A 25026-nucleotide genomic window follows, 5' to 3' on the forward strand; every position below is an offset into this window, starting at 1 on the left:
AATCTAATTGGAATTTTCTCTTAAATCAAATATTTGCCCATCACTTTAATTATTTGATTTATATTATATTTTAAATGAATAAAATTCAATGTAAAATCAAATAATTATCACAAATTCGTGGCAATTGGATCTTGGGCTCTACATATCATGAGGATGGATATTGGATCTTAAAAGTGTGGGCCTATTTGCAAAAAAAAAACATTTTGGAGCCTTTTCCTTCACATTTTCCCCTTTGAAATTGCCCAACTTTGACAAGGCATATCTCCCTCAATTTTTAAGATATGGAGTAGTTCTAAGACTTTTTGGAAAGCTTAAGATGTCCTCTACAAGCCACTTTGGAAGATTTTTTCCATTTGGAGATTTCATCTTGATGATATGGCTCTTGAAAAAACAGCTTTTTTGCGATCTTCTAGAAGGACCTGTAATGTTTTGGCTCATATCTCCCAAATGGTGCATTTCTGACTTTGGCTTATGAGAGACAAAGTTGTAGAGATTCAATTTCCTTCAAATTGAGCTTTGGATGGGAAATTTCTGATGTTCCATGTGAAAGTTATGGCTGGTCAAAGTTGGGTTGACTTTCTCCTTAAAAACCCTAATTTAGAAACTTAGATTTTTGATAATTTTGGAGCTTTTCTTGATGAATCATGATCAGCTCTTGATCAAATGATGAATGATACTTCAAAATGGGGATGTTGACCAAAAATCAGGAATTTTGACTGTACTTTGACCACAGTTGCCTTTTAAGTCAAACTAGTCGACTGTTGACCATTTGAGCTGCTGATTGAGCAATCTTAGGAAACAGAGCTTGAAACTTGAGATGAGGGTCCTTTAAATCATATGAGAGGCCATGAGATCCATTTGAGTTCTCAGAAGTTGATTTCTCCTTGAGAAGGTCAAAATCCTAGCTAGAAGGTTGTTGCTTAGGAGAGTGTACATGCAGTCAAGTCTTGAGCTTTTGTCATTCAGATGAGCTTGAATTATAAAAATGTGGTGGGCAAATTTTGGGGTATGACAGGCCGGTCCTAGGACTAGGCCATCAAGGCTACCGCCTAAGGCCTCACATTTTTATTTCACATTTATATAATTTTATTTAATTGATATTTTTTTTAAAAATAACTTTTTAAATTATATGATATATTAATTAAATAAAAAATCCTATTTAAAATAATATAATAATAACAAACATTTATAATGTATATTGTTTGATTTGTTATTTTAAAAATCACATGTATAAATAATACATTTTTTTAGTTCTTTAATATATAGGAGATTTGATATCTAAATATTTTTGTTATATGTAATTGTGACATTGTTTTTTAATTTTAATTTTTTTTAAATAATGAGAAGACTAAATGAGCTAATTTTATTATTAATTAAAATAAAATATTAAATAAAATTGATTATAATAATTTAATATTTTACACCATAAAATATGTAAATTATATCAATTTTATAATTTTTTTACGATATTAAAAATATTTAATTTTAAATTTCGTCTCAGACCTCAAAGTGTATTGGACCGGCTTTGATTTGTGAAATTGATTTATTCAATAAAAAAATATTTAGAAGTCGAGTATATTCTATTTGATAGCAATACTATTTATTTGCACAAGTAGGATCTATAGCCTCACACTTATTATAAATAGAGTCGCTTTGTCCCATTTTATAAACAAAAAGCTCTTCACTATCCAAATCCAAATGGGTGGTAATTCTCATTCCCCTTGTGCTTCATGCAAGCTCCTTAGACGCCGTTGTGCTAAGGACTGTATCTTTGCTCCTTATTTCCCTTCCCATGATCCTCAAAAGTTTGCTATAGTTCACAAGGTTTTTGGTGCCAGCAACGTCAGCAAAATACTCCAGGTAAAAACATAACAACAACAATATATTTTGTATTTTAGGTGAACAAGGTTATTGATATCACATGTTGTACAATGTTACAGGAACTTCCTGTTGAACAAAGAACCGATGCAGTAAGCAGTTTAGTGTATGAAGCACATGCAAGAGTGAAAGATCCTGTTTATGGTTGTGTTGGAGCCATATCTTATCTTCAAAACCAAGTTTCTGAGCTTCAAATGCAGCTTGCAGTTGCACAAGCAGAGATAGTCTGCATCCAGATGCAACATCATGATAATGAGCCTGTAATGCAAATTCCAGAAACGGGAATGGCCCTTGATCATAACTTTCCTTCTTCAAGCTATGTAATTCATCATGATTCAAGAGAGAGTGTTTTTGAATTTTGATTATGATGTCATTCTTGAATGAAAATTGTTCACATGCTTTTTGATTTTTTTAATGATTGAATAATTTATTGTTTATGTATCTATACATAGGAATTAATGCGGTTTTTAGAGTCAACTGTGGCACGTGATTATGTACTGATGAAGTAATTTAGAGTGTTCTAAATCAATGAATAAGTACTATTAAACTATTGATTAAGATGCTTTAACATTGTGTCAAAAAAAAAGAAGATGCTTTAGCCTTTAACATTAATGCTTTCAGACGAGGGTCGGTGGTATTTTTTAAAAAATAGCAAACATTCTGATCATTGGTTTACTACTATGTTTTGTTTTAACGGAATGACTAACATGTTTAACAAACATAAAACCATTTTGTTTTATACTAGAATTATACTCTTTAGGTCAACTCACAAGTATCAAACTGTTATTTTTTAAGTGTTAAAAAAAACAATTTATGTCATCAAATTGGTTATTGAGTGAGTTGCATATTATAGACACTTTAAAATTGTGTAAGGAGACTATCAATCATGAAGACTTTAAGATAATACAATTTAGTTAAACTATGCGGTTTTCTATTGTAGATTTCATTCAATAATACACCCTCATATATGGTTGTAAGATCACTTGTGATAATTTTTTTTTGATAGAGAATTTTTTTTGAAAGACAACTTTTTTTCGAAGAGATTTTATGAAGGCAATGGAAAATACTCGAAGAGTTCAACAAGTAAAAAGGGAAAAATGTCTCAAAAAACTGAGAGGAAAAAAATAGTGAAAATGGAAAAACTTCAATGTTTTAGGTATTATTTGAGAAGTGATTGGAAATCTCTGTTGTGGGACTTCCCCACACTACTCACACTTGTAATTCTTTTTTAACACTCCACATAAAGTGTCTCTTTTTTATCCACCACCTCCTACTCAGTAATTTACTCCTTTCACTTGAAATCAAAGACTCTTATACCATTTGTTGGGACAATTCAGGGGCGAGGGAGCATTTTACATTAGAGAACTTTCCTTTTGAGCAACACACCTTTTGTGAAAGACACACCACATATTCACCTAAAATCTTAAGGTGATAATAGGTGTGTGGGTTCTTCCACTTATAAATGCTTAATTCTCCACATTCCTAATCAATGTGGGACTTCCTCACACTACTCTATCTATAGCGAAAATTTAGCTCCAACCTATGAACTAACAAACCATATCCTTTGACCATTATGGAAGCATGACAATCAGATGAGAAAAAAATGGAAGAAATTTTAGAAGTTGATGTTAAGTCAAGTTGACTGGGAGAGTATTCAAAAGTGGTTTCCCAGTCTCACAACCATTAACAACTTGCTCAGTCAAAGCTGATCTATCAAGATGACATGTCAATTTCAAATTTAATTTTTTTTAAATGAAAGTTTCTAATACTAAAAAAAAGGATAAATATCAAGTCAAGCCCAAGCTCGAGTCCGTTGGATAGACTGCAAATGATATTCATATTTGACATTGCTCCCTTTGTTCGCGAAAATTCTATACCCCTTGGGATACACCTCCAAGAAGATTATATCCAATGTATAAACACTCAAAAGATGTGAAAGTTGTCCGATGTGAGAATTAAAGAGTTTTTTTTAATTCATTATTCACACCTAAACTTTAACACATACTTTAGGAAATGTTTCAACATTATATGTTTCAAAATGTTCAAGCAATCTCCCACTTAAATTTAAAATAGATTTTATAAGTAACGTCAAATGATTCAATAAAGTAGTACATAAATAAAGGTGTAGACATACTTGAACTTTAACAACTCTATCTCTGACATCATACTCACATATAACTTTTTTCAATGTGTATTCTCAAAAAGCTTGAGTTATAATGACCATGCACATATATCTCGATTTAGTAAACACTCTAGAAATCTATGTCTAAGAATCTATAGGAAGTGGCCTAACTTTCACATCTGCAAAGGTAAGTTTATCAAGAATAATTATGTAGTTGGGTAATCCACTCCATATAAAGTATAAATCTAATTAAAATTTGCTAATACTCGAACTTCTAATTTCCTCATGAATCATGCTTAATAACATGTTGTTTTTTCACATTAGTGCACAACTTATTACTAATTGAACCTAGTTCTTGGATTCTCGAATCATTTATGTTGGTTTAAAATTATGAGTGATTGATTCATCTAGTGGAAATAGTTTCATCCTCTTAGATGTATTTTGAACTTTCTCTCTAACTATTCTTTTCTGTTAAAGGATCAATCAAGTTCTATCCATATATCTATATGTGTATGATTGATTTAACATCAACCCTAGATAAATACACCTAGGTTTATTAACATTTATTGATATTTGAGACAAAAAAAATTAAAACACTTTTACTTATATTTGAGAGCTTATATTGTGGTATGCTTTGATGATGCATAAAAAGTGGGCAACCCGTGGCACCAGGTACCCCCATGACGCCACTGATGTGTTGATAATCCATGTGATTAGTGTGGAAACAATCGTTTTCTTCTACATCGACAAGAACCGCAAAACAATTGGCGCTGCCCAAACCATTTCAATTTCATAGCCTTATAGTCTAAATTAGCTAGCCATATATATTCTTTATTTATAAAAAAAAAAAAAACTAGTTTTAATTATATATATATAAAAAAAATAGCTTCATTGTTAGACCAAAGTCATGATCATGATACATGTTCACTTTTTCTTTCTTTGTTTGCAAATTTGAAGGAAAAGGAGGGGAAGATTTTAAAAAATATGAAGAACTGGATGAAAAGAATAGAAAATTTTTGGATAAGAAAATTTTCGAAGGTTTAATTTTATTCATAACACCAAAATTTTTTAAAATGGAGAAACTCAAAAATTATATTAAATGAAGATTTTGAAGGTGTTACATGAATTTCTAAAATATCTTTTAGGTTGTTATAGTATTTTGAAAATAAAAAATATAGTAATGATAATTACTCTTTTATCATTCTAAACAAAATCGTTTTTTAAAAAAATGTTAAATATTTTCCTATATTTTTTTAAAATTTCGTTTTCGAAAGTCTTTCCCTCCTCTTACCTTAAACTCGCAAACAAAGCCTTACAAAATAAATACCGTAATACATTAACATTTTGATGAGAAATATCTACATAACTTCTCTTTTATGTAAATTCAAATAAATATTGAGTGGAAATAAAAAACAATTAACAAGAAATTCACCTCATCAATTCTGATTCTTGAACAAACCAAATTAAGAGCTCTTTATTCTCTTGAACAGTGGTTGCATCTATAACTATCCGGATATTAATAAACTATTTCATATGCAAGACAAACCCTATATTTAAAGGGACAACTCCTTCCTCAAATCCCAACCGTTTTCAGAAATTCACCTCATCAATTCTGATTCTTGAACAAACCAAATTAAGAGCTCTTTATTCTCTTGATGTGTATTTTGTAACGCTCGTCGGGCAGAATAACGTGTTTTTGTTTTGTTTGACGTGTTTTGTTTTGTTTTGTTTTGATTTCGGATTGTATCTTTCGCACAGTGTTTTTGGATTGGATTTATCATCTTAGTATTTCCAGTTTATCTGTTGCTTATTTTTATTTGGCGTTTGCGTTTAATTAAAATGCGAGACAGTTTAAGAAAAAACATTAAAAAAAAACACAGTTTCTGCATAATTCGGAAGTTCATTTCCGAATTCACCCCCATGAGGTGTTTTCGGATGTTCATCTCCGAAGACACCCCCATGAGGTGTTTTCGGAAATGCACTTCCGAATTGTGGAAAATTTAAAAAAAAACGCTTCGAAAGCTCATTTCCGAAGCAGGGGTATTTTGGGATTTTCGCTGGGGGTGACCCCCATAGGGAGGTGGCTAAAGAAATTTTCTTTAAGAATACGTAGTTCATTGTAAGGAATTCCCAAGCTTCAAATATAATCATGACTTTCTAAAAATATCGTTGTTGATTTATTAAGCGGGAGAAAATATCTATGAAAAAAGATGCATTTATGAATTTATTGACCATCTCACAGAAGAAAAAAATAACACTTAGGTGAACAAATATTTTAGTGTGTATATGAGTATAAGAAAAACATACATGTGAAATTTGTCCAATATAAAATTCTCAGATTTTTTCCAATTTACTATTTACATTATGATTTTAATAGTAGCTTTAACAAATATTCCATCATAAATGCATACTACATTTTGTTCCAACAATGACTCTGTTGTATTGTTTAAATTTTTTTTGTTTGTATTCTTCTTCAACATTTTTTCCGTCTCTTCTACCTATGTTGCTTTCATTTCCGTGAGTCCTAGTACAATCTTCCAATCATAACATAGGAAATAGTCAAATTGGATAACCCTTCAGATCAGTTCCTTCTAGCTCCTTCACGTGCTTATGAAAGGTTTCTAAATTCATCTCTTCCAACATCTTTTGTGTCAAAATCAGCATTATTTTAAATCATAAAGACAAAACCAAAAAAAGCCAAAATTGTTTTGTTCGCTTTAAAGTAGTATTCATCTAAGCCTTCTATCATTTTTATAGAAAAATGGAGGAAAAATATTATTATTATTATTATTATTATTATTATTATTATTATTATTATTATTATTATTATTATTATTATTATTATTATTATTATTATTATTATTATTAATGAGGATAATACTTATAATTTTGGATTTTTGTTATTGAACTTTTATATTTTTAATTTTTATATTTTTAAATTAGTAATTTAGTCTTAACATTTTCATTTTGATAAGGTAATGTTACTTATATCATTAACACTATAGTTTCGTTGCCCAAAAAGAGATAACGGCAATACAAATGTAATTGGGGAACATTGTGGACTCACACTTAAAGAATATTATTAGAATAATAATGTAAGTGTGAGTAAGTGGCGAAATAGTCTCATATTGGATAGGAATGAGGTGACTTGAACAGTTATAAGTAGGAGAACTCATTCATCTATCACCCTAAAGTTTTTGATGAATAAGTGGTGTGTCTCAACAAATGTATCTAATCTTACACTATGTATCAATGTTCCCTAGTGAAAAACTCCTCTAACAAACATAACTCATATTTATGGAGATTCACTTGAACTCGTCTCATATTTGACGGAGAAAATCTGCTTTGATTGAATTTGCGATTATAAAATATGAGATGGATCAAATAATCGAGACACTAGTAACCACTCCGACCCTATCTTGTTTATTTTATTATTTAGTTTGAATAATTTATAATATTAAATAAGTGGTCAATGCTTTGATATTTTTATTTGTATTTATTATTTAAAATGTATAGAAATTTTTTGAGATTGTTTTATTTTAATATTTATAATGTAATTTAATGTTGGAAAAATTTTCTTTTAAAGAAAATTGATTTCAGTTATGGATGGTGGCGGGAAGGGGATATTATAACCTAATCTGAACATGTTTGGGATAAGTTTGAGTTTTAATTTTTCATCCCTATTGATATTTGGAGCGGAGAATGAAGATTGTCTAAAAATTTTAATTTCAGTTTGGGTGGTTAAAAACCGTCTATGATCCTGTTTTCATATCTAGTCTCCTTTGTCACTATTCTATTGTTAACTTTTTAAATATTTAAAATATATTTGGTTTTTCATTACATATTATTGGAATTACACTAAAATAATAGAGAATTTTGAATCAATCTTAATGAACAAGAATCAATCAACCGGTCAATTTTATCTCTTGTTCTTCACTCGTCACAAGAGTGAATCAATCAATCTTGATTGTAAGATGATTCTGCTGCACAATCGATATGCTTTGGAAAAGTCATTTATACCCTTGCTTTTGCTGCTGCCACAGTTGCACTTTTGGGATAAATCTTGTCCAATTAATACTTTTGCAACTAATTACAATTTAGCTATAAAAACTTCTGCAAATTATGTGTTGATTAATATACAATTCAACTTTAGCCATATTTTAACCATAAGAGATTATTATAAAATTTTATTATAAAAAATATAAGGTCATGTGTCGTAATTCATTTTACACACCCTTAAAGATAATCCAGCCGGTAACATTTATTTGTTTTGTAAAAGAAAAATGGCGAAAAACCAAGTTTTATAGTTGAACTGAAAAGTAAACAGATTCTTAATTCCAAACGTGTTACTTAAGTCTTATACTTAAGAACTAGTTGCAGGACAACTTTTTTTTGTTTGCTTAATATAAAATTTTACTAAATTCACAACAAAAGAAATAATTAACTAAGAGTCTGCATTTAGTCCTGCACTTGTTTATAGTGTATGAACTAGAGAACAGCATTTCATTAGACATAACATGTTAAGATAAGTTTTATTACTTACTACATCATAAGCCTTGTACATTATTAGGAACCAATATATTAGAGATGGCAAAATACCAAAAAAATAGTACTACTACTAGTTAAGAACTCTCTTCAAGGCATGCCACATCATTGATGGTTACTTTATTGCAGAAATAATGTTACATTTAAATTACAGTACAATTTAGGGACTTTCAACCTTCAATTCATAATATGGAGAATCATTCAATGCCTGAATTGTCCCATCCACACTACAAACTTGTATTATAAATTTGAGGCTAGAACTATCTGAAGGAATTTCAAGATCAGAAACATAAAAGCAGTTTACTTGTGCTACTCCAAGGTACTCCTCCTTCACAGACTTTGAAGTTCTACTTGGATTATCACCTGCTTGTTTTGATGATTTCACCACATAGATGTTGTACTTCAGAGAGAGATAATTCTTTCCATCTTTTAGTGTCCATGAAAGTTTAATGCTAAGCGTCTTAGAACCGTTGGAGCCTGATGTCCATTTTATAAATTTGCCGTCGACTAGCCAGGAAGATGAAACGGGAAAATCTGGATTGTAGTTGGAACTCTTGACTGTGATGTGACCAAGAAGTGCATAATAGTCTGATAATGAGGAATCTGATCGGTAGCACACTGCATAGATTTCGGTTAAAGTGTATCCATTCATTTCAATTTCACTTTCGTTTATAACCCATCCAGAGGAAACCTCCTTTTGTTTGCGTGTTGTGATTACTTTGTCGAATTTACTTGAGAAATGATTCACTTCCTGCGATGTGAGAAGTGCAGAAACTGTTTGGTCTTTGTTTGAAGTGAACACGAGTTTAAGTCCTAACGAAGAATTGCCATTAGATTTCACCTGCATGAATTATGCAGTTATTCACGTGAGGAAAGTGAGTGTTCCGATAGAAATACAGCATTTGTAACAATTTCAACGAACTTAAAGAATGTAGCATTTGGCAGCTATTCTAGATTATATGAGTATGACGGCATTTTTTTAGTAGATTGATGTGTGGTTATTTCATCGAATAAGATAAAGAAGTTATAACTTACCGAATAAGTAAAGTGGATAGGCAACTCGGTCAAAAGAAACTCGCCTTGGAGGATTTTCGTCTCAAAATAAGTTTGCTTATCAAGAGATCCTTTGAATGTAAGGTTCCCCCCTCCACTATATGATGCTTCCTTCAAGCTGCAATTTGCAAGCAAGACAACATAAAATCTTCCTAATTCAATATGTCGTGTATACATTCTGTTCTGTTTTCAGCTACAAGAACGTCTTAAAATATTAGATTTGTGCCATCACTTACTCTACAGTAACTTGAATAGGATTTCTAGTATCAGCAAGCGGAAGGAGTGGCTGCAAGCAAATAACTGAGTTAGATTACAACACAAAAAAGCTCTTAAATCGGTTAACTAAGAATTCATATAAAGGGTTAATATAATTTTTAATTGGTAATAAAGAATTGAGCAAACAACAATGATTAATAGGTGCAACGATGCATACCTGAAAGCCTTGGCAAGAAATGTTGCACCACGAAGCATCTGATACGTTGTTTCCATCAACTGAAATGTGATAACCGCGTCCCTGAAGTAACAAAGATAGGATACATTTGAAAGACGGGATACAAGAGTATTTGATCAAAAAAGTTAGATGGCTTTGCAATTGTTAACCTGATCAAAATTCGTATGTAACGGTAGTGGTCCAGAATAATTTGGCAGTACTCCCCAAGATTTCTCCACGAGACCCCACCAACTGAAATATCGAATGCATGGCAATGATGCTAATATATTATTCTACACCAAATTAGTTAAGCTTATCATAGCAAAATTGTAATATGGTATCGCAAAATAGATAGCTCAATTACCTATTCTGAGCAGTCTCAAAATCTGGTGGTTGCTTTGTTTCGTAGACCCATCCGGGAGCAAATATTGCAGCAGAGACTTCATTCTTTCTTATTACATCAAGAGCAACATTTGCCTGAGACATTCATAAGAGATTAAAGAAATCATTAGAAAAAACAAACTACAATAATTACCAAAAATAGGGAAATTAACAATCTAACACTGAAAGAGCAGACATATAACACTATAGCCAATAGAGTGAAAATATATGTATATTAGAGACTGCATACATTCCACTGTCCACCGCCATATGTGTTCCTTCCGAATACATCAATTCCCATGTAAACGTCGAACTTCCGATCACCAGCCACATCAGCAGAGAGCTTTGGATAGCTTTCCTATATGATTACATAACAAAACTAAGGAAAATGACAAATGATTAAGCATCATCATTGCAGAAGGAAGATAAACAATACCTTCCATGTATAGTTTACAAATATTCCATCACATATATCAAAGAACGGCTTATTATATTCGTTTAGTTGATCTTGCCAATTCAGTTCACCATCAATTGTAACACTGTCATACCACACCACTAATGATCCAGGCAATGAGGAATGCATTGTTAATGACAAATGGTCTACAAACTCTTTCAAATTAGGAATTTGCTTGGGATCCAACTTTACCTCCATATTTATCTGCAATTAAACATAACGAATACAAATAGTTAACAAAAAATCTAAGAAATGTGTTGCCGTAAAGTAATAGATAATAGAAAATCCAAACAGGCGTGAATAGACATGAATAGAAACTCTGTGAGTAAGCAAAGAGAGATAGCAAATTATTTACTAGCCACCCGTCGAAGCCTAAACGAACAGCAAGCTCGGTCAGACGTTCTGCATACATTTGTGCAGACTCCTTTGTTGAAAGGAGTACATCACAGGTAGCCTTTCCTTCTTCCCATTCGGTGATGAAAGTTCCCAACACCTGAAACATCAAAGAATCCAGAACAACTCAAGAATAATCCATCTGTTTAGATTCAAGCATGATCAATGAATATCTTCATAAACATCTCCAAGTGAGAAATAACTTCAGCGTGGTTCTGCGGTGAAGAAATTGATTTTTGGTGAATTGATTATGGTCAAAAGTGAGTTGAAAGTAAAGTGATTTATGTTTTGATAAATTTCTGCAAAATGATTTGAATATTAAATTTCAGTGTAAAAATCACTTTAAGCTACAAATTCTTAGCATGTTTAGTTTGACTTTTGGACGAGCCAAAAGCAATTTTAAAGGGGTAGAATTGATTCTGAAGTGATTTTTATGATTGTTCAACCGAATTTTACCCAAACATAAATCAATTCTACTAAACTCAATTCTGTCAATCAATTACGTTCACCGTCAATCCAAAAGCACAGCCTAGAATCAATTCTCGAAAGCAGAATCAATTCTCGAAAGCAGAATCAATTCTCGAAAGCAGAATCAATGTTACTCGAGAGCAACCAAATATGTCAAAATCAATTCTATACGAATTCCAAAAAAAATCAGAAAAATATATTTCACATTTCACAAATGATCTCATATCAAAATCCAGTAGCTTCAACATCACAAATGATCCATATCTAAAAGTAAATCAGAAAATTCAAACTCAATTCAATTGGCAGTAGAACAAATGAGCTGAACTGTAACCATAACCAGCTCAACCAAGTTCAACAAAGCAAGTACCTTGACACCATGACGATGAGCAGTGTTAACCCAACAAGGAGGAGGAAGAGTAACCAACGAATGAGAAAAGTAAACAAAAACATCAATCAAATGCCAATGCCAAATAGCATAAGCATCAGGATTACTACCACCTTGAATCCACTTATCATCGGAGTAACCACCAGCCATATCATGACAAACCAACAACCTACGCCTATTGGGAAGCTTGGAAGAAGAAATGGGAACTGAAGATATGTTAAAAGGGTAGTGAAAGGAATCGAAGTAAGAGCGAGATTGAAGGTCTTGGAGGGTTTTGATTGGGTAGGAAATGGGAACGGAGGGTTGGTTGGGATCGAAAGGTGGAGGGTCGGGAGAAGAAGAAGAGGGTTGTGTTTGAGACATGATTAGGTTTTGAGTTGTTTTGGAAATGAGACGTAGGATGTTTCGGACATTGATTAAGAATTGGCGGTTTATATAAGGTTCGAGATGCCGAGGATTCATTTTTTATCTTTCTTTCACATGTTTATGTTTACTTCTACACTCTACAAACGTTTTACATACTACAAGTACTTACTCACTTTTTTTTTTTTTTTTATATTGAATGAAATAATGAATAGCATTTTTTTCTCCGGTAAAGCAAGTCAACTCAAATAATTGAGATTCATTCAGAGAATATCTCAATCCATCCTTGAATCTCTTAGTTAAAATTTCAATTATGTCATTTGTTTTCGTAGATACACATCTGTAAGTCCCTTTCAACGGAAGCATTAAAAGAGATAGTGAACGTTGAAAAAAATTCAAAATATTACAGTTCAGTAAATCTTCCATAGATGTGTCTACGGAACTTGTAAAAAACAAAGTGTTCTGTAGATGTACCTACGGAACATTCTGTTATATTTTAAATCAGTGTTATTTTACTCCAAAGCTTCAATATCTTTAACATTAAAATATAGTACATGAAAGTAGTGTAATATAATGGCAATGGTATATAGCACACATAAATAATACGTCGTATAAATCATCCAAATAGTGTCATACATAATTAAAAAAGTACATAAATGTAATCAAAATACAGACATCTCTATTGTGTGAGCCGGATAACATCCTCCTCCTCTACCATGCCTCTACCTCTGGCCCCGCCTCTGCATCCACGTCCTCTACTGGCTACTCTGCCTCTACCGTTAAGTGTCCCACATGTTCTGGCACGATGTCGACGATACAAAAATACCTCATATGTCGCCCCCATGATACCATCCAATACACGCTTGTGATCAGACTCCTCAAGGAAGAAATCACCGGTAATGTCTTCCTGCGCCATGTCAAGTATCTCACGACAGCGAGGAAGAACATCGTTACTATGGTCCAAATGAGACTGATGAGTCTGCAAGATCTCCTCATGGGTTGGTCTAGGTGGTGATCCCGGTGCAGTGGGGAGCATGTATGGATGTGACACCGTGAAGTACCAAGTGATGTACCCGTCTGCAGTGCTCCAGTCTCTCTGATCTGGTCGCCCGAGCCTCGTTAGAAACAATGTGATGCTCCCAGTCTGCAAAGATCTCATCTATCTGCCGACGGGTCATCAAGATAAGAGTGGAGACAAGAGGGTCGCGAGGTATCGTCTGACAATACCCGAACTATCGCATGACGCGCTCCGGAAGATGACAATCAGTTATGGTCGAATTGGCAGTCAACCATCCAGAATATAGCGCAACATTATTCCACAGAACCATTTCACGGTGAGCAGCATAGCAGTCATATCGGATGTCCTCTACAGCGATGCGGTCAAGAGCGTGCATGTAAGGCTCTGACACCTAGTTCCCTCTTAGGGGGATGAAGGTTCTAGCATGCGGCACGACCTAAGTGTAGTCAGACACCTTTCCCCAGCTAATGATCATGGGGAAGTGTTGTAATATCCAACCCTGAAAAAAAGTATAATGATATAAGATTGAGAAAAAGTAGAATGTAACACCCCATTTTTTCATTATCACAAATATATATTGAACAACTTTGAGAAAAAGTATAATGATATAAGATTGTTACCACTAAAAGGGAACAGCTGCCAGCCATAGTCCTTGCCTTCCACAGGCATCCCTCTCCCAATCTATGGTAATTGTACGTCGGTGTAGCCGCTCTCTAGTTGACTCATGGATACGTGCGGTATCCGATAAGTACCTCAAGTAAATGAAAAATAGATACGAGGAGCTGGTGTCCACGAACAACTGAGTGCCTAACAAAAATAATAAGTAACCCTGTGTATGTCTTCCTCTACTGAGTCACTAGCAATCTACTGTGCCGCAAGGAGCTCGGCCTCGTATTGTCGCATCAAGAAGGAAAACCTCACGTGCGCGTCACGGGTCCTCTCCACCTCCTCAAGCGCAGATCAGTCCCGAGCTCAGCAATAAGAACCTCCCTGGCTTCCTCCTTGGTCAGGTTACCTTGACCAAGAAGGACTCCCCAGATATGTATATACAGGAGGTAGGCGATATCGTCAAGCGTGATGGTAATCTCACCATGTGGGAGATGGAATGACGAGCTCTCTGGGTGTCACCTCTCTGCAAATGCCATCATCATCCCAATATGTATTGTGTGGTACCCAATCTAACACAGGTCCTTCAGCCCAGAAGTTGTAAGGACATCCTAGAACCACGACTAGGTAGGTTGCACAAGAAAGGCAATCTCGCGGTCGTGGTTGTAGAACTTCTGGGAAGCCCTCTCTTGAAAATTTCCAAAGAAAACACTGTTAATAACAACGAAAGTTAAAAATCAAAAATCAAAAACTGAGGACAAAAATGTAATAAGTAATAAGTCTAATAAATTTTACCTCTTCATCCCAGACATGTCTGGCTGAATGATTTGCATACCCTGTCGGCAGGGATAAATCTGAAGGACCCCCTTGATAAACGACATACGCCTCAACTGCATCAGCCTCGTCGTGCAGCTCAGGAGGTGGCACCGGAGATCCAGCATCGGCCGGAGGTGGCACAAGAGTATAAGAAGCTCCCTGGTGACATCTTCGGGCGGAGGACGTCTATTGTAACACCTTCTAAATCCCTGCAGAATATATTAAATAATTCAGAGTAAACATGGAACAAGGATGTCACAATTCAAAATAAACCACACATCATATCGATTGTCATGCTTCACGAGGAACGAAATGCCATTTTTAATAAACCATGTTCAACACAGTGGAATTAATTTAAAAACTGAATAACATGACTATCAGGTAGAAACACCAATCACCGGCTCATAAACCAATTAAACATAATCCAACAAAATCAATTAAACTGAAAGTATAACCATCAACTCTAAAAACAAGCGTTCCCAGTGTTACAAATCAGAGCATGACACCGACGTTACAACTAGACGGACTAGCCTTTAAGCTATCCTCACCAAAGTCAAAAGTCGTTACTCATCAATCTGAAAAATGTCAACAATAAGGGTGAGTCTCATTCATAATTAAAAAATTTTATGAGTTCATAAACAATAAAACATCATAAGCACATTATTCACCCAACTGCAATATGTTTAGATTTCTCAGAAAAATAATCATCAACAACAACAAATACAGTCAATCACATCACCATGAAATAACACTGGAATCATCCAATCATGTCATAACAATATATATGCAATGCACTGACACTATGCATGTGGTACCAATTCATTATGGGATTAACCCATCTGACCGATCTAAATATCACCGAGATACGGCCCTGTCAGCACTAATTCCACATAATGGGAATTATGCCATCCACTGATCCAAACATCATCGGAATTCAACCACCAAAATGATTATGAATGCATGCATAACATATGACATACTTGCCATCATCACCGATCACGATGAACAAAATCATCTCAACACCACATCACCGGATTTAGTATGTTCATGTTCAGCACCATTCAATAATCACATCATACATATTTACACCACATATAACATCAAAATCACCATTATATCATCACAGCATCTCCACATTTATTACAATTATCACATCATGCATCAATGTATATTTCATCACCATAATTTAAAATCGAGATTTAAAATAAAATTGAGACAAAGACCCCACACCATATAATTATATAAAATATTTAATTAGCTTTATAATGCTCAAAACGGCGCTTAAAACGGACCTACGATTTGAAAGTTATGAATTTTAGAAAATAAATTATTTTTCAAAAACCTACAGTGGTAACCAGATACCAAGATACGGACACTGGTTACTTCGTTGGGAGAAGCTTTCATTTTTTAAATACGCTCAGCGGTAATCGGTTACCCAATTACGGTAATCGGTTACTTCATGCAAAACTGCAAATTTTGTTCACGAACAGACCAGGTAATCGGTTACAACCCTCAGGTAACCGGTTACTTGACTGCTGAAGCAGAAAAAATCCTTTTTCTACAGCACTTCATCTTTTCCATCTTAAACTCAATCGCACCAAAACGGTTATAACGTCACAACAGTACCATTTCACACATCCTAACACATTTCTAATACAATTATAAGTCATTCAACATCAAACATATTCATCATTCATCCACTTTCATCAAATCACTTAAACTATTCTAAAACTTCCAAAACCCAAAAAATCTCAAAACCTAAAACATTCAATTGTCATGAACAACACACAAATTCAGTTCTATTATATCTAAATTAATAATAGATGATAATCGGAAGAGTCTCCCCTTACCTTAGCCAAAATTTGATTCTTCCTCTTTCTATGCTCTTTCACGTTTTTCTCTTTTCTCCCTTCTCTTTGCTTTCAATTTCCTCTTTTTCCTTATTTCCTTATTTTATGAAAAATAAAAGTTAACTTTAGTAAGGCCTACACAATTAGCACCTCCCTTCTACTAACCCTCACACCAAGCCCAATTATCTTATTTTCCATAATTCTCCAATTAATCCGATAAAATGTCAAATAATCCCAATAATTAATTTAAATTCTAATTAAATTAAATAATGGAAAATATGGGGTGTTACATCTATGAGGAACAATCGCTGTCATCCCGAGGCCTCCGGGATGAAGTAGTAGATATGGAAGGCCCATCATCTGTAGCGGATGTAATAGGTAACTCTGTTGCAACGGATGTATTAGGTGCATTCGTTGGAACAGAGCTCTATCAGTCACTTGTGACAGAATCTGCATCTGTGCACGTCGCACAGAGGCATGTTGTGCAGTCCTCACAGATATAATGCGGTATGGATGGTCGGCTATAATGTATGTATTGTATTACAAATAAAATCGAGTTAGATAAAATTTGGTAATTAAAAATAAAAGAAAAAAAATAAATTTACCTCCGTAGATGCACATACGGAAATCTTTCGTAGATGTATCTATGTAACTAGCTGACATTTCAAATAACTGGATTTGTTCCGTAGGTGCATCTACGGAACGACCAAACGTTTCATATGTTCCTTAGATGCATCTACGGAACATTCTACAACTTCAGAAACGCAAAAATGGCGTAAGTAACTAACTGTTAACATAGTTGGAAAAATCAATTTTTCACCCCCTGATCATCCGTTTTATACATCAAACAATACCTACATTGTCTCTAAAGTATGTTTCTAAAAGTAACTAATGATTTCAACACCTAAAAATCTACTCAAACTCTATTACGGGAAATACTCAAAAATAACTCGAAAACTCGAAAACTTATCGATTAAATTGAGTTTTGAAGTTGTTGGAATGTGTTGATTGTTGATGTTGACGTTAACGGCCGAACTCGAGAAAAAAAAAAGCAACTATGGTGGAAGTTTGATTTTTGAGTTGAGAGAGTTTGAGAAGATGAACAATGAAGAATGAGGAAGGACGAGAGTCTGGCGCGAATATAACATCAAATGCTTCCATAGATGTATCTCAGGAAGTCTTCCGTAGATGCACCTACAGAACAAAACAACTTTGAAATAAAAAAGTGCTTCCGAAGAAATATCTACGGAAGCAGAAGCATTTTTGACAACACGTACGGTGCATGAGAGACTCAAGGGATGAGGTTAGAGATTCTTTTCATTTAAGGCAAGAGATCCTCTCCCAACCTGTTAAATAAATTATAATTTTAATTATTGAAATTTGAAGAATCTAAAATGAAAAAAAATTAAGAAATTCTTTTTTCATTTAATATAAATAAGATCTTTAAGCTCAATTTTATTTTAAATCGATGAAATGAACAAGTAATATGATATAGAATGGAATAAAATTATATTTTTGAATTAGTTAAATCAAATATTATAAGAATTTAATTGAAATGTATTAGTCAGTTAATCATAGATGTTAAATGTTAGGAGAATTTTGACTTTTATTTTTATCACGATTTAAAATCAAAGTTCTCAGTTATACATATCACATAAATGCAGATCTGAACATTGATTTTAAATCGTATGGTTGTTATTAAAAGTTCTCAGTTCTCATAATAATCAAAGTTCTCAGTTTTCATATATATATATATATATATATATATATATATATATATATATATATATATATATATATATATATATATATATATATATATATATATATATATATATATATATATATATATATATATATATATATATATATATATATGGCATATCATATGGGAATGTCTTTTTTATATGAGAATGTGAGAATGAATCTGAACCATTAGATTTTAAAATAAAGGGTGGAGATTACGTGAGAATCTTTTTTCTCTCTCCTCGATTATTAAAATAAATGATGTAGGAGAGAGAAAAAAAGATTCTCGCATAATCTCCACAATTTATTTTAAGGGTTTAATGGATATGCACTGACAGTGTAAAACAGTTTTACACTGTCATCCAATAAAAAACAAGCAATTTGCCATGTCATTAAAATTTTTTAAAGATAAAAGTGTGATGGAATTGGATACATGGTTGTGATTGATTGACAGTGTAAAACTATTTTACACTGTCAGTGCATCACCCCTTTTCTCTTATTTTAAAATCTAATAGTTCATATTCATTCTCACATTCTCATATAAATAAGTCATTCTCATATGATATGTCATATATATATATATATATATATATATATATATATATATATATATATATATATATATATATATATATATATATATATATATATATATATATATATATATATATATATATATATTGGCTCCTTAATATTTATGATTGAAGATTCGATGATATTTAACATACTTTTTGGACTCTTATGTTAATTTTGGTCTATTAGTTTAAAAAAAATCATATTAATTCTTTACCTCTTCAAATTATATCATGTTAGTCCTTTTAAGTAATTAACGACGAATTTAACGATCGATTTTTGAATTTTTATATTGTTAATTATATATTAAGGGACTAAAATGAACCCCAAAGTTAATAGCAAAGGCCAAAAAATATATTAACCCTACCTATATTATTAAAGGTTAATATATCATAAATTTTTTAAATATTTTATAAATTTCAAATGTATATCAAAATATAAATATAATCCTCCAAAATCATCTACTCTAAAAAATCAACTCACTATCAGACCACTTAGCAAACTTGACAACTTCATGATCCAACCATTCAAGACATGAGTTTCTGTTTTACTCACAACTTCAGCTCATCGATGCCTTCATTATTATTGAAATGCAACACGTCCAAATAACTTTGAATGAATTATGAACTATCGTGCTACAAATCTGATATTGCATGGAAAAGACCGATTAAACAATTCATAGGTTTATTTATTGGTTAAAGATCTTCAAATGACTATAATGGCAAGTTCCTCCTTCCAAGTAATTTCATGTTTTTGGAAGAAAGTGATTCTTGTCCATATTATGCGGGACATGGCGTTGGTCATTTGATTCATATCTACGTGACTTAGATACAGCACGTTAGCTTACATTTTTTATCTCAATTTTTATCTATCATATCTTAATTAAAATAAACAAATTAATTCAACCACTAACTTCATCAAATAACTAGCTTTTAAGCTATTTTAAATTATGTCCAAATTTTCGCCAAAATATCCCACATCTCAATCAACTAATTTTAATTTACTTTAATAAACATACGCAATCTTTAAAATTTGAATGAGTGGAAGTCATTGATCATGTAACTCAGAGGCTTAGCCTACTTAATGACTTGTGATCTTGCTTCAAAGGACCTCCAAAGATGGAAAAACTTCTTCCCATTACAGAAATCATTCTAGCAAAGTTAAATTCAACGCTTAATCTACCTCTAGGCTCAAATTAAAAGCATAATAAGAGAAGTAATGAGTGCAAAACAAAATTGGTCACTATGACTTTGTTTATTAATGTTACAAATACATAGAACATAAGTTAACTTCTATGCTATCAGACTAAACAAAGGCACATGAAAAACTAATATAAGTTTAGAACATTAAAAATACTAGATACCAAGCATACAAAATTTTGGATAAAATCAATCTTCATGATGTTCATAAACTTAAAAGACTATTTCTCTGCACCGTTGATACTTTCTATGTACATTAATCCGTAAATGTCATTCAGCCCATCTATGGCTGATAAGGTCTCTCTATCAGCAACAAAAAGGAGTCGGTCCTCTGAACTCTATGAGGTCCATCACCAGGGAAAGATGTATAGAAGTCAGATCTTTTAGAGTATGCCCAAAGAAGAATCGTGTGGCTTACTAGACCATTGGTTATCTTAGGAACATTCATTCAATCAGTTCTGCACTCATTACAATACCAACAATGATGTTCATGGTAGTGTAATCAGACATGTAAACTTTGCTTTCAAAGTAAGTCTTCTGTGCCCGTCAACTTGGCATATTCATCCTCATCAATGACCCCTTTCTTCAATTTCTTCAACAAGCGGTATTCTTGCGTCAACTCTTCCTCATCTTCAACAGTCTGCTGGGCACGTCTCTGTTTGGCTGTTTTCTTCCTCATGACATCGGGTACATTGGGAGTTTTCTTTAGCTTTTTAGGTTTAGGCTCTTTCTCTTTTGCTTCTTTCTTTGTTTGCAGATTTTTCTTTCTTTGTTTCTCCCTTGATTTATCCCTATAAAATTGAAGTTTTAAGCCAGCAGCGCATTTGTAAGGACAAAGACAGACAAGATGTACGAAGGATTTTTTACAAGATAAAAACCTCATTTCTTATTGATTCAAATTCAAATGACAGTATGAATAAGGTTGTTAGTGTTTAATTAGGGTTTTAACCCTTTTGGACCTGTTTTCAAGTCCAGTTAAAAATATCCAGGCAGGTTTTTCAGAATTTTTATTAAAAAGAGACTTTTTTCTCCACAACCCATAACTGCTAAGCTCGTGGCGGCTGCCATGGCGCCACAATGCAAAACCCGCAACGCCACAGCTTTTACATGGCGCTATGTTGAAATCCCACAATCTGCCATGGCGCCGCCATAACCACAATTTGATGACACGGCTTATCATGGACATTTAAGAGTGTCTCTATGACCAGATAAGCCGGAGTTTGATCCATGTCACTTTTATTTCTTGAAAGAAAAAAGATTAAATTTCGCCACATGTTTGGGTGGTCCTTTGCATTGTACATACTTCAAGCATAACAAGCTCAGGCTCTCTAGACTCACGAGGTGTATTAGATATGGGCACGTTTGTTTAACAGGCTCAGGCTCTCTAGACTCACGAGGTGTGTTAGATATGGGCACGTTTGTTTATGATTCTTAAATAACTATTTTTTATGTTTTAGTTATGCCTGCGTGTAAGCATTTTCTAAAAGTCATTGTTAAAAAATGTTTTTTATGTTAAAAGTGAAGGAACTATTTTGTTTAACTTTTGAAGAAAACGATTTTTGATAAAAGAGGGAGGAAAAACATTATTTGTCGCGGCAATGTTTTTCAACCATATTAATGAAAAGCTATTTTAAAATGCATAATTTTTCAATTAGGATGTTCTTTCAAGCATAGCTATTGTTTTTATTAAATCTTTGAAGAATAATTAGTCTTCATATTATTTATATAACAAATAATTTTTAGAATCCTAAGCATGCGTGCCTAAAATAAGCTCATTCATGAGCTTTTATCTTGTTGAAGATATGGACAATGCAAAGGGCCGCCTAATAAGCTCACTCATGTGCATTCATCTTGCTGAAGACATGGGCTTTGGATTAAGGAGATGAGAGAGACAATAAATAGTAAGGAATAGTTAAGATTGACGATTTGATGATAATCAGACCATTCTAAAAGGTTAAGCACTAACTCCTGTTTATAATACAAGACGTCGACGCCTAATCCTAATGAAATAGGTAGGAAATAAAATCATAATAATAATCTTAAGAGATACTCTAAGATGAAAAACTAATCCCATGAGACAATTATCAGCTTAAGCTTTTTAGAAATATTGACAATTAGAAATGTTATTCTATTATAATGTATTTACCTGAACTTAATGTCCTCGAAATTGATATCTTTAACAGGTTCAAATCCCTCAATGGATAGTGAGTGGCGTTTTACCTCCGGCACTAAAGGAAGTTGCAATAAGCCATGTCCGGTGGCTAACTTGCCGATCTCAAGTTCTTTCCACCTGTAAGAGTGAGACTCGTTCAACAATAATGATGTTTCATCATTGAGTGACAGCGAAATTATATGTGAACATTACTCACCTGAAAATATAAGAGCAGTGATGCTCTTTATAAGCACGAATGTAAGAAACAAATGCCCTGACTCCCTTCTCCATGACATCGCGATCTTTTGTTGCCGCAGAACGAATCTAAAACAAGTTTTAAGTAGTTCACATATCTAATAACTGCTATTACTATCCATTGACACCAATAACAAATGGACCCTCCTATTGCATCCATAAAACATGTCATCACGAGAAATTAAGATAATAAAGGCCAGAACAAACCTCGGATATAACATCAGGTGCATTGTCGGAGCTTGATCTTTCTTGAAGTGGAATTCTTCTTATACGCAAGAATTCTACATATGATTCCTCCTACACATTTGCATAAATTACCATAAAAAGGATCAACTTATATAATCTTATGTATATTATTAAAAGGCTACAGCATGATACTTGTGACCACACCTTTGGTAATAAGAAGATAACAGCATGTCCTTGTTTACCCAGCCGAGCAGTTCGACCTACCCTATGTACGAAAACATTTGGGTCTTGAGGAGGATCATACTGTGTAATAACAGAGGTTGTATTAATTAACCGCACTTGATATAAATATGCTCCATTGGTAAATATGAATATGAAGAAACATTTGAGCCATGGTGTATTTTAAATTTGGCAACAGAGCGAGAGAAGATGAAACACTGTGGTCAATAGACAGTAGCAACTAAATTGTCACAAAGCTACCTGCACTATACAGTCTACGCCAGGTATGTCAAGTCCACGTGCTGCAACATCCGTACACAAAAGAATTCCATTTGAGAGGGATGTAAATGAAGATAGTGCCTTCTCCCTCACAGTCTATATGGAAAACAAATAACCAAATAAGTATACAAAAAATAATGTTTGGCAATAATAATGGATAGTAAGAAAAACAATGCTGATGTGTAGAATAATACACTTCAATATTGATAAATGCTTAGTTGCTAACAGTCAACCATATACCTGCTTCATCTTTCCATGAAGGGAAATCAAGGAGAAGCCTTTCAAAACAGAAAGGCGAGGAAGAACAACTCCCCAATAGTCAACACAAGCACAAGTCATGAAATATCTGCATTACAGAAAAAACAATGTTTTGAGTACGATAAAATATCCATCTACAGCATAAATTACACAATTGATTATTAACATTGTGTGTCTTACATTATAATTTTTTTCGAGCGGTTCTTAATAAGGAAATCTACTAGCTGCGACGGTTTCTTATCAGCCTCACATTCCAAGTACTGCAAGCTCAAAAGTATAAAAAGACTATAAGTATGAGAAAAGGATGAGCATAAATGAAATCACCATGGCATGCCTTGTACGTAATACATTACCTCGATGTGAAGACCTGAAGGTGTCTTTGAAGATTCTAGCTGTGTTGATGCTGCACCACCATTTGCAGTTTTAGTTTCCGCTCGAACTTCAACCCTCACAGGATTCCTCAATCCTGCTTTAGCAAGCTCTTGCACAGCTTCAGTTTGAGTAGCGGAAAATAAGCCAGTCCTTCTAAGCTTAGGTAACTGAGTTATGATAGCATTTATCTGCTTCTGGAATCCCATATCTAAGAGTCTATCAGCCTCATCCAAAATCAAAATCTGCAACATAACCACAATCAAAACCCAACTCCTACTATACTACTACACAAATAACACATAATATAAGGAATCTTAAACCATGAAAATACTACCTCAAAACTTTTGAAATCCATAACATCCATCCGATTCATAATGTCGTGCAATCGACCCGGGGTGCCAATCAATACATTAGCACCTTCTTCCTCAATTTTCTGCATGTCAGTTTTAACTTCCACTCCACCTACTAGTAGCATTGACTTAACATTGGGTAAGGTTGAAATAAAAGGTTGTGCAACATGATAAATTTGGGATGCTAGTTCCCTTGTAGGAGATATAATTATCCCCAAAACCTACAAACAACAAAAAGCTTGATAATTATTAACCTAAGATCAATGAATAAATAAGAGCAATGAGTGGAATGATGAGAGGGAGTAACCAACCTGGTGAGGTTTGGGATTGGAGGAGGAGCGACGAAGAATTTCGACAAGTGGGATAACGAAAGCTAGGGTTTTGCCTGAACCGGTGGCGGCGTCGACGGCGACGTCTTTGAAGCTGCAGAGTAAGGGGATGGTGGCGGCTTGAACGGGGGTACAGAAATCGAAGGCGGAGTCTGTGAGGGCTTGGAGTACGGGATCGGAAAGTGGGGGTTTGAGGTCGGAAAAGCGAGTGCTTGTTAAAGCTTTGTTGGGGAACTCGGGTTCCATGGCCATGTAACTTTGCGCCGTTCAGAATCTTTGTTACCTTTGTGATTTGTTTTTTCTTGCTTATGATGTTTTTCGTTTTAGGGCTTTTGATGTTTGTTTG

General features: G+C 33.5%; 3 protein-coding genes across 3 annotated transcripts; 1 reads left to right on the plus strand and 2 right to left on the minus strand.

The window, feature by feature from the left end:
* The first annotated feature begins 1698 nt into the window (after positions 1-1698).
* LOC131661974 (LOB domain-containing protein 12-like) lies at positions 1699-2265 on the plus strand. The gene is made up of 2 exons (XM_058931637.1): positions 1699-1860; positions 1941-2265. Exons 1-2 carry the CDS (start codon positions 1699-1701, stop codon positions 2238-2240), a joined length of 462 nt encoding a protein of 153 aa, XP_058787620.1. The 3' UTR covers positions 2241-2265.
* A 6378-nt stretch (positions 2266-8643) lies between these two features.
* LOC131661973 (cytosolic endo-beta-N-acetylglucosaminidase 1-like) lies at positions 8644-12606 on the minus strand. Its single transcript, XM_058931636.1, has 10 exons — positions 12092-12606; positions 11219-11356; positions 10846-11067; positions 10660-10767; positions 10393-10505; positions 10199-10280; positions 10032-10112; positions 9835-9884; positions 9581-9716; positions 8644-9386 (listed from the first exon to the last, which is right to left on the minus strand). The coding sequence occupies exons 1-10, from the start codon at positions 12569-12571 to the stop codon at positions 8706-8708; spliced, it is 2091 nt and encodes a 696-aa protein (XP_058787619.1). The 5' UTR covers positions 12572-12606; the 3' UTR covers positions 8644-8705.
* Positions 12607-20005: 7399 nt separating this feature from the next.
* LOC131661975 (DEAD-box ATP-dependent RNA helicase 18-like) lies at positions 20006-25026 on the minus strand. The gene is made up of 11 exons (XM_058931638.1): positions 24663-25026; positions 24336-24572; positions 23983-24243; positions 23810-23889; positions 23612-23717; positions 23354-23467; positions 23078-23176; positions 22895-22984; positions 22650-22756; positions 22427-22570; positions 20006-21071 (listed from the first exon to the last, which is right to left on the minus strand). The coding sequence occupies exons 1-11, from the start codon at positions 24930-24932 to the stop codon at positions 20804-20806; spliced, it is 1776 nt and encodes a 591-aa protein (XP_058787621.1). The 5' UTR covers positions 24933-25026; the 3' UTR covers positions 20006-20803.

This window comes from Vicia villosa, linkage group LG3 (genome assembly GCF_029867415.1).
Source record: "Vicia villosa cultivar HV-30 ecotype Madison, WI linkage group LG3, Vvil1.0, whole genome shotgun sequence".
NCBI lineage: Eukaryota > Viridiplantae > Streptophyta > Magnoliopsida > Fabales > Fabaceae > Vicia > Vicia villosa.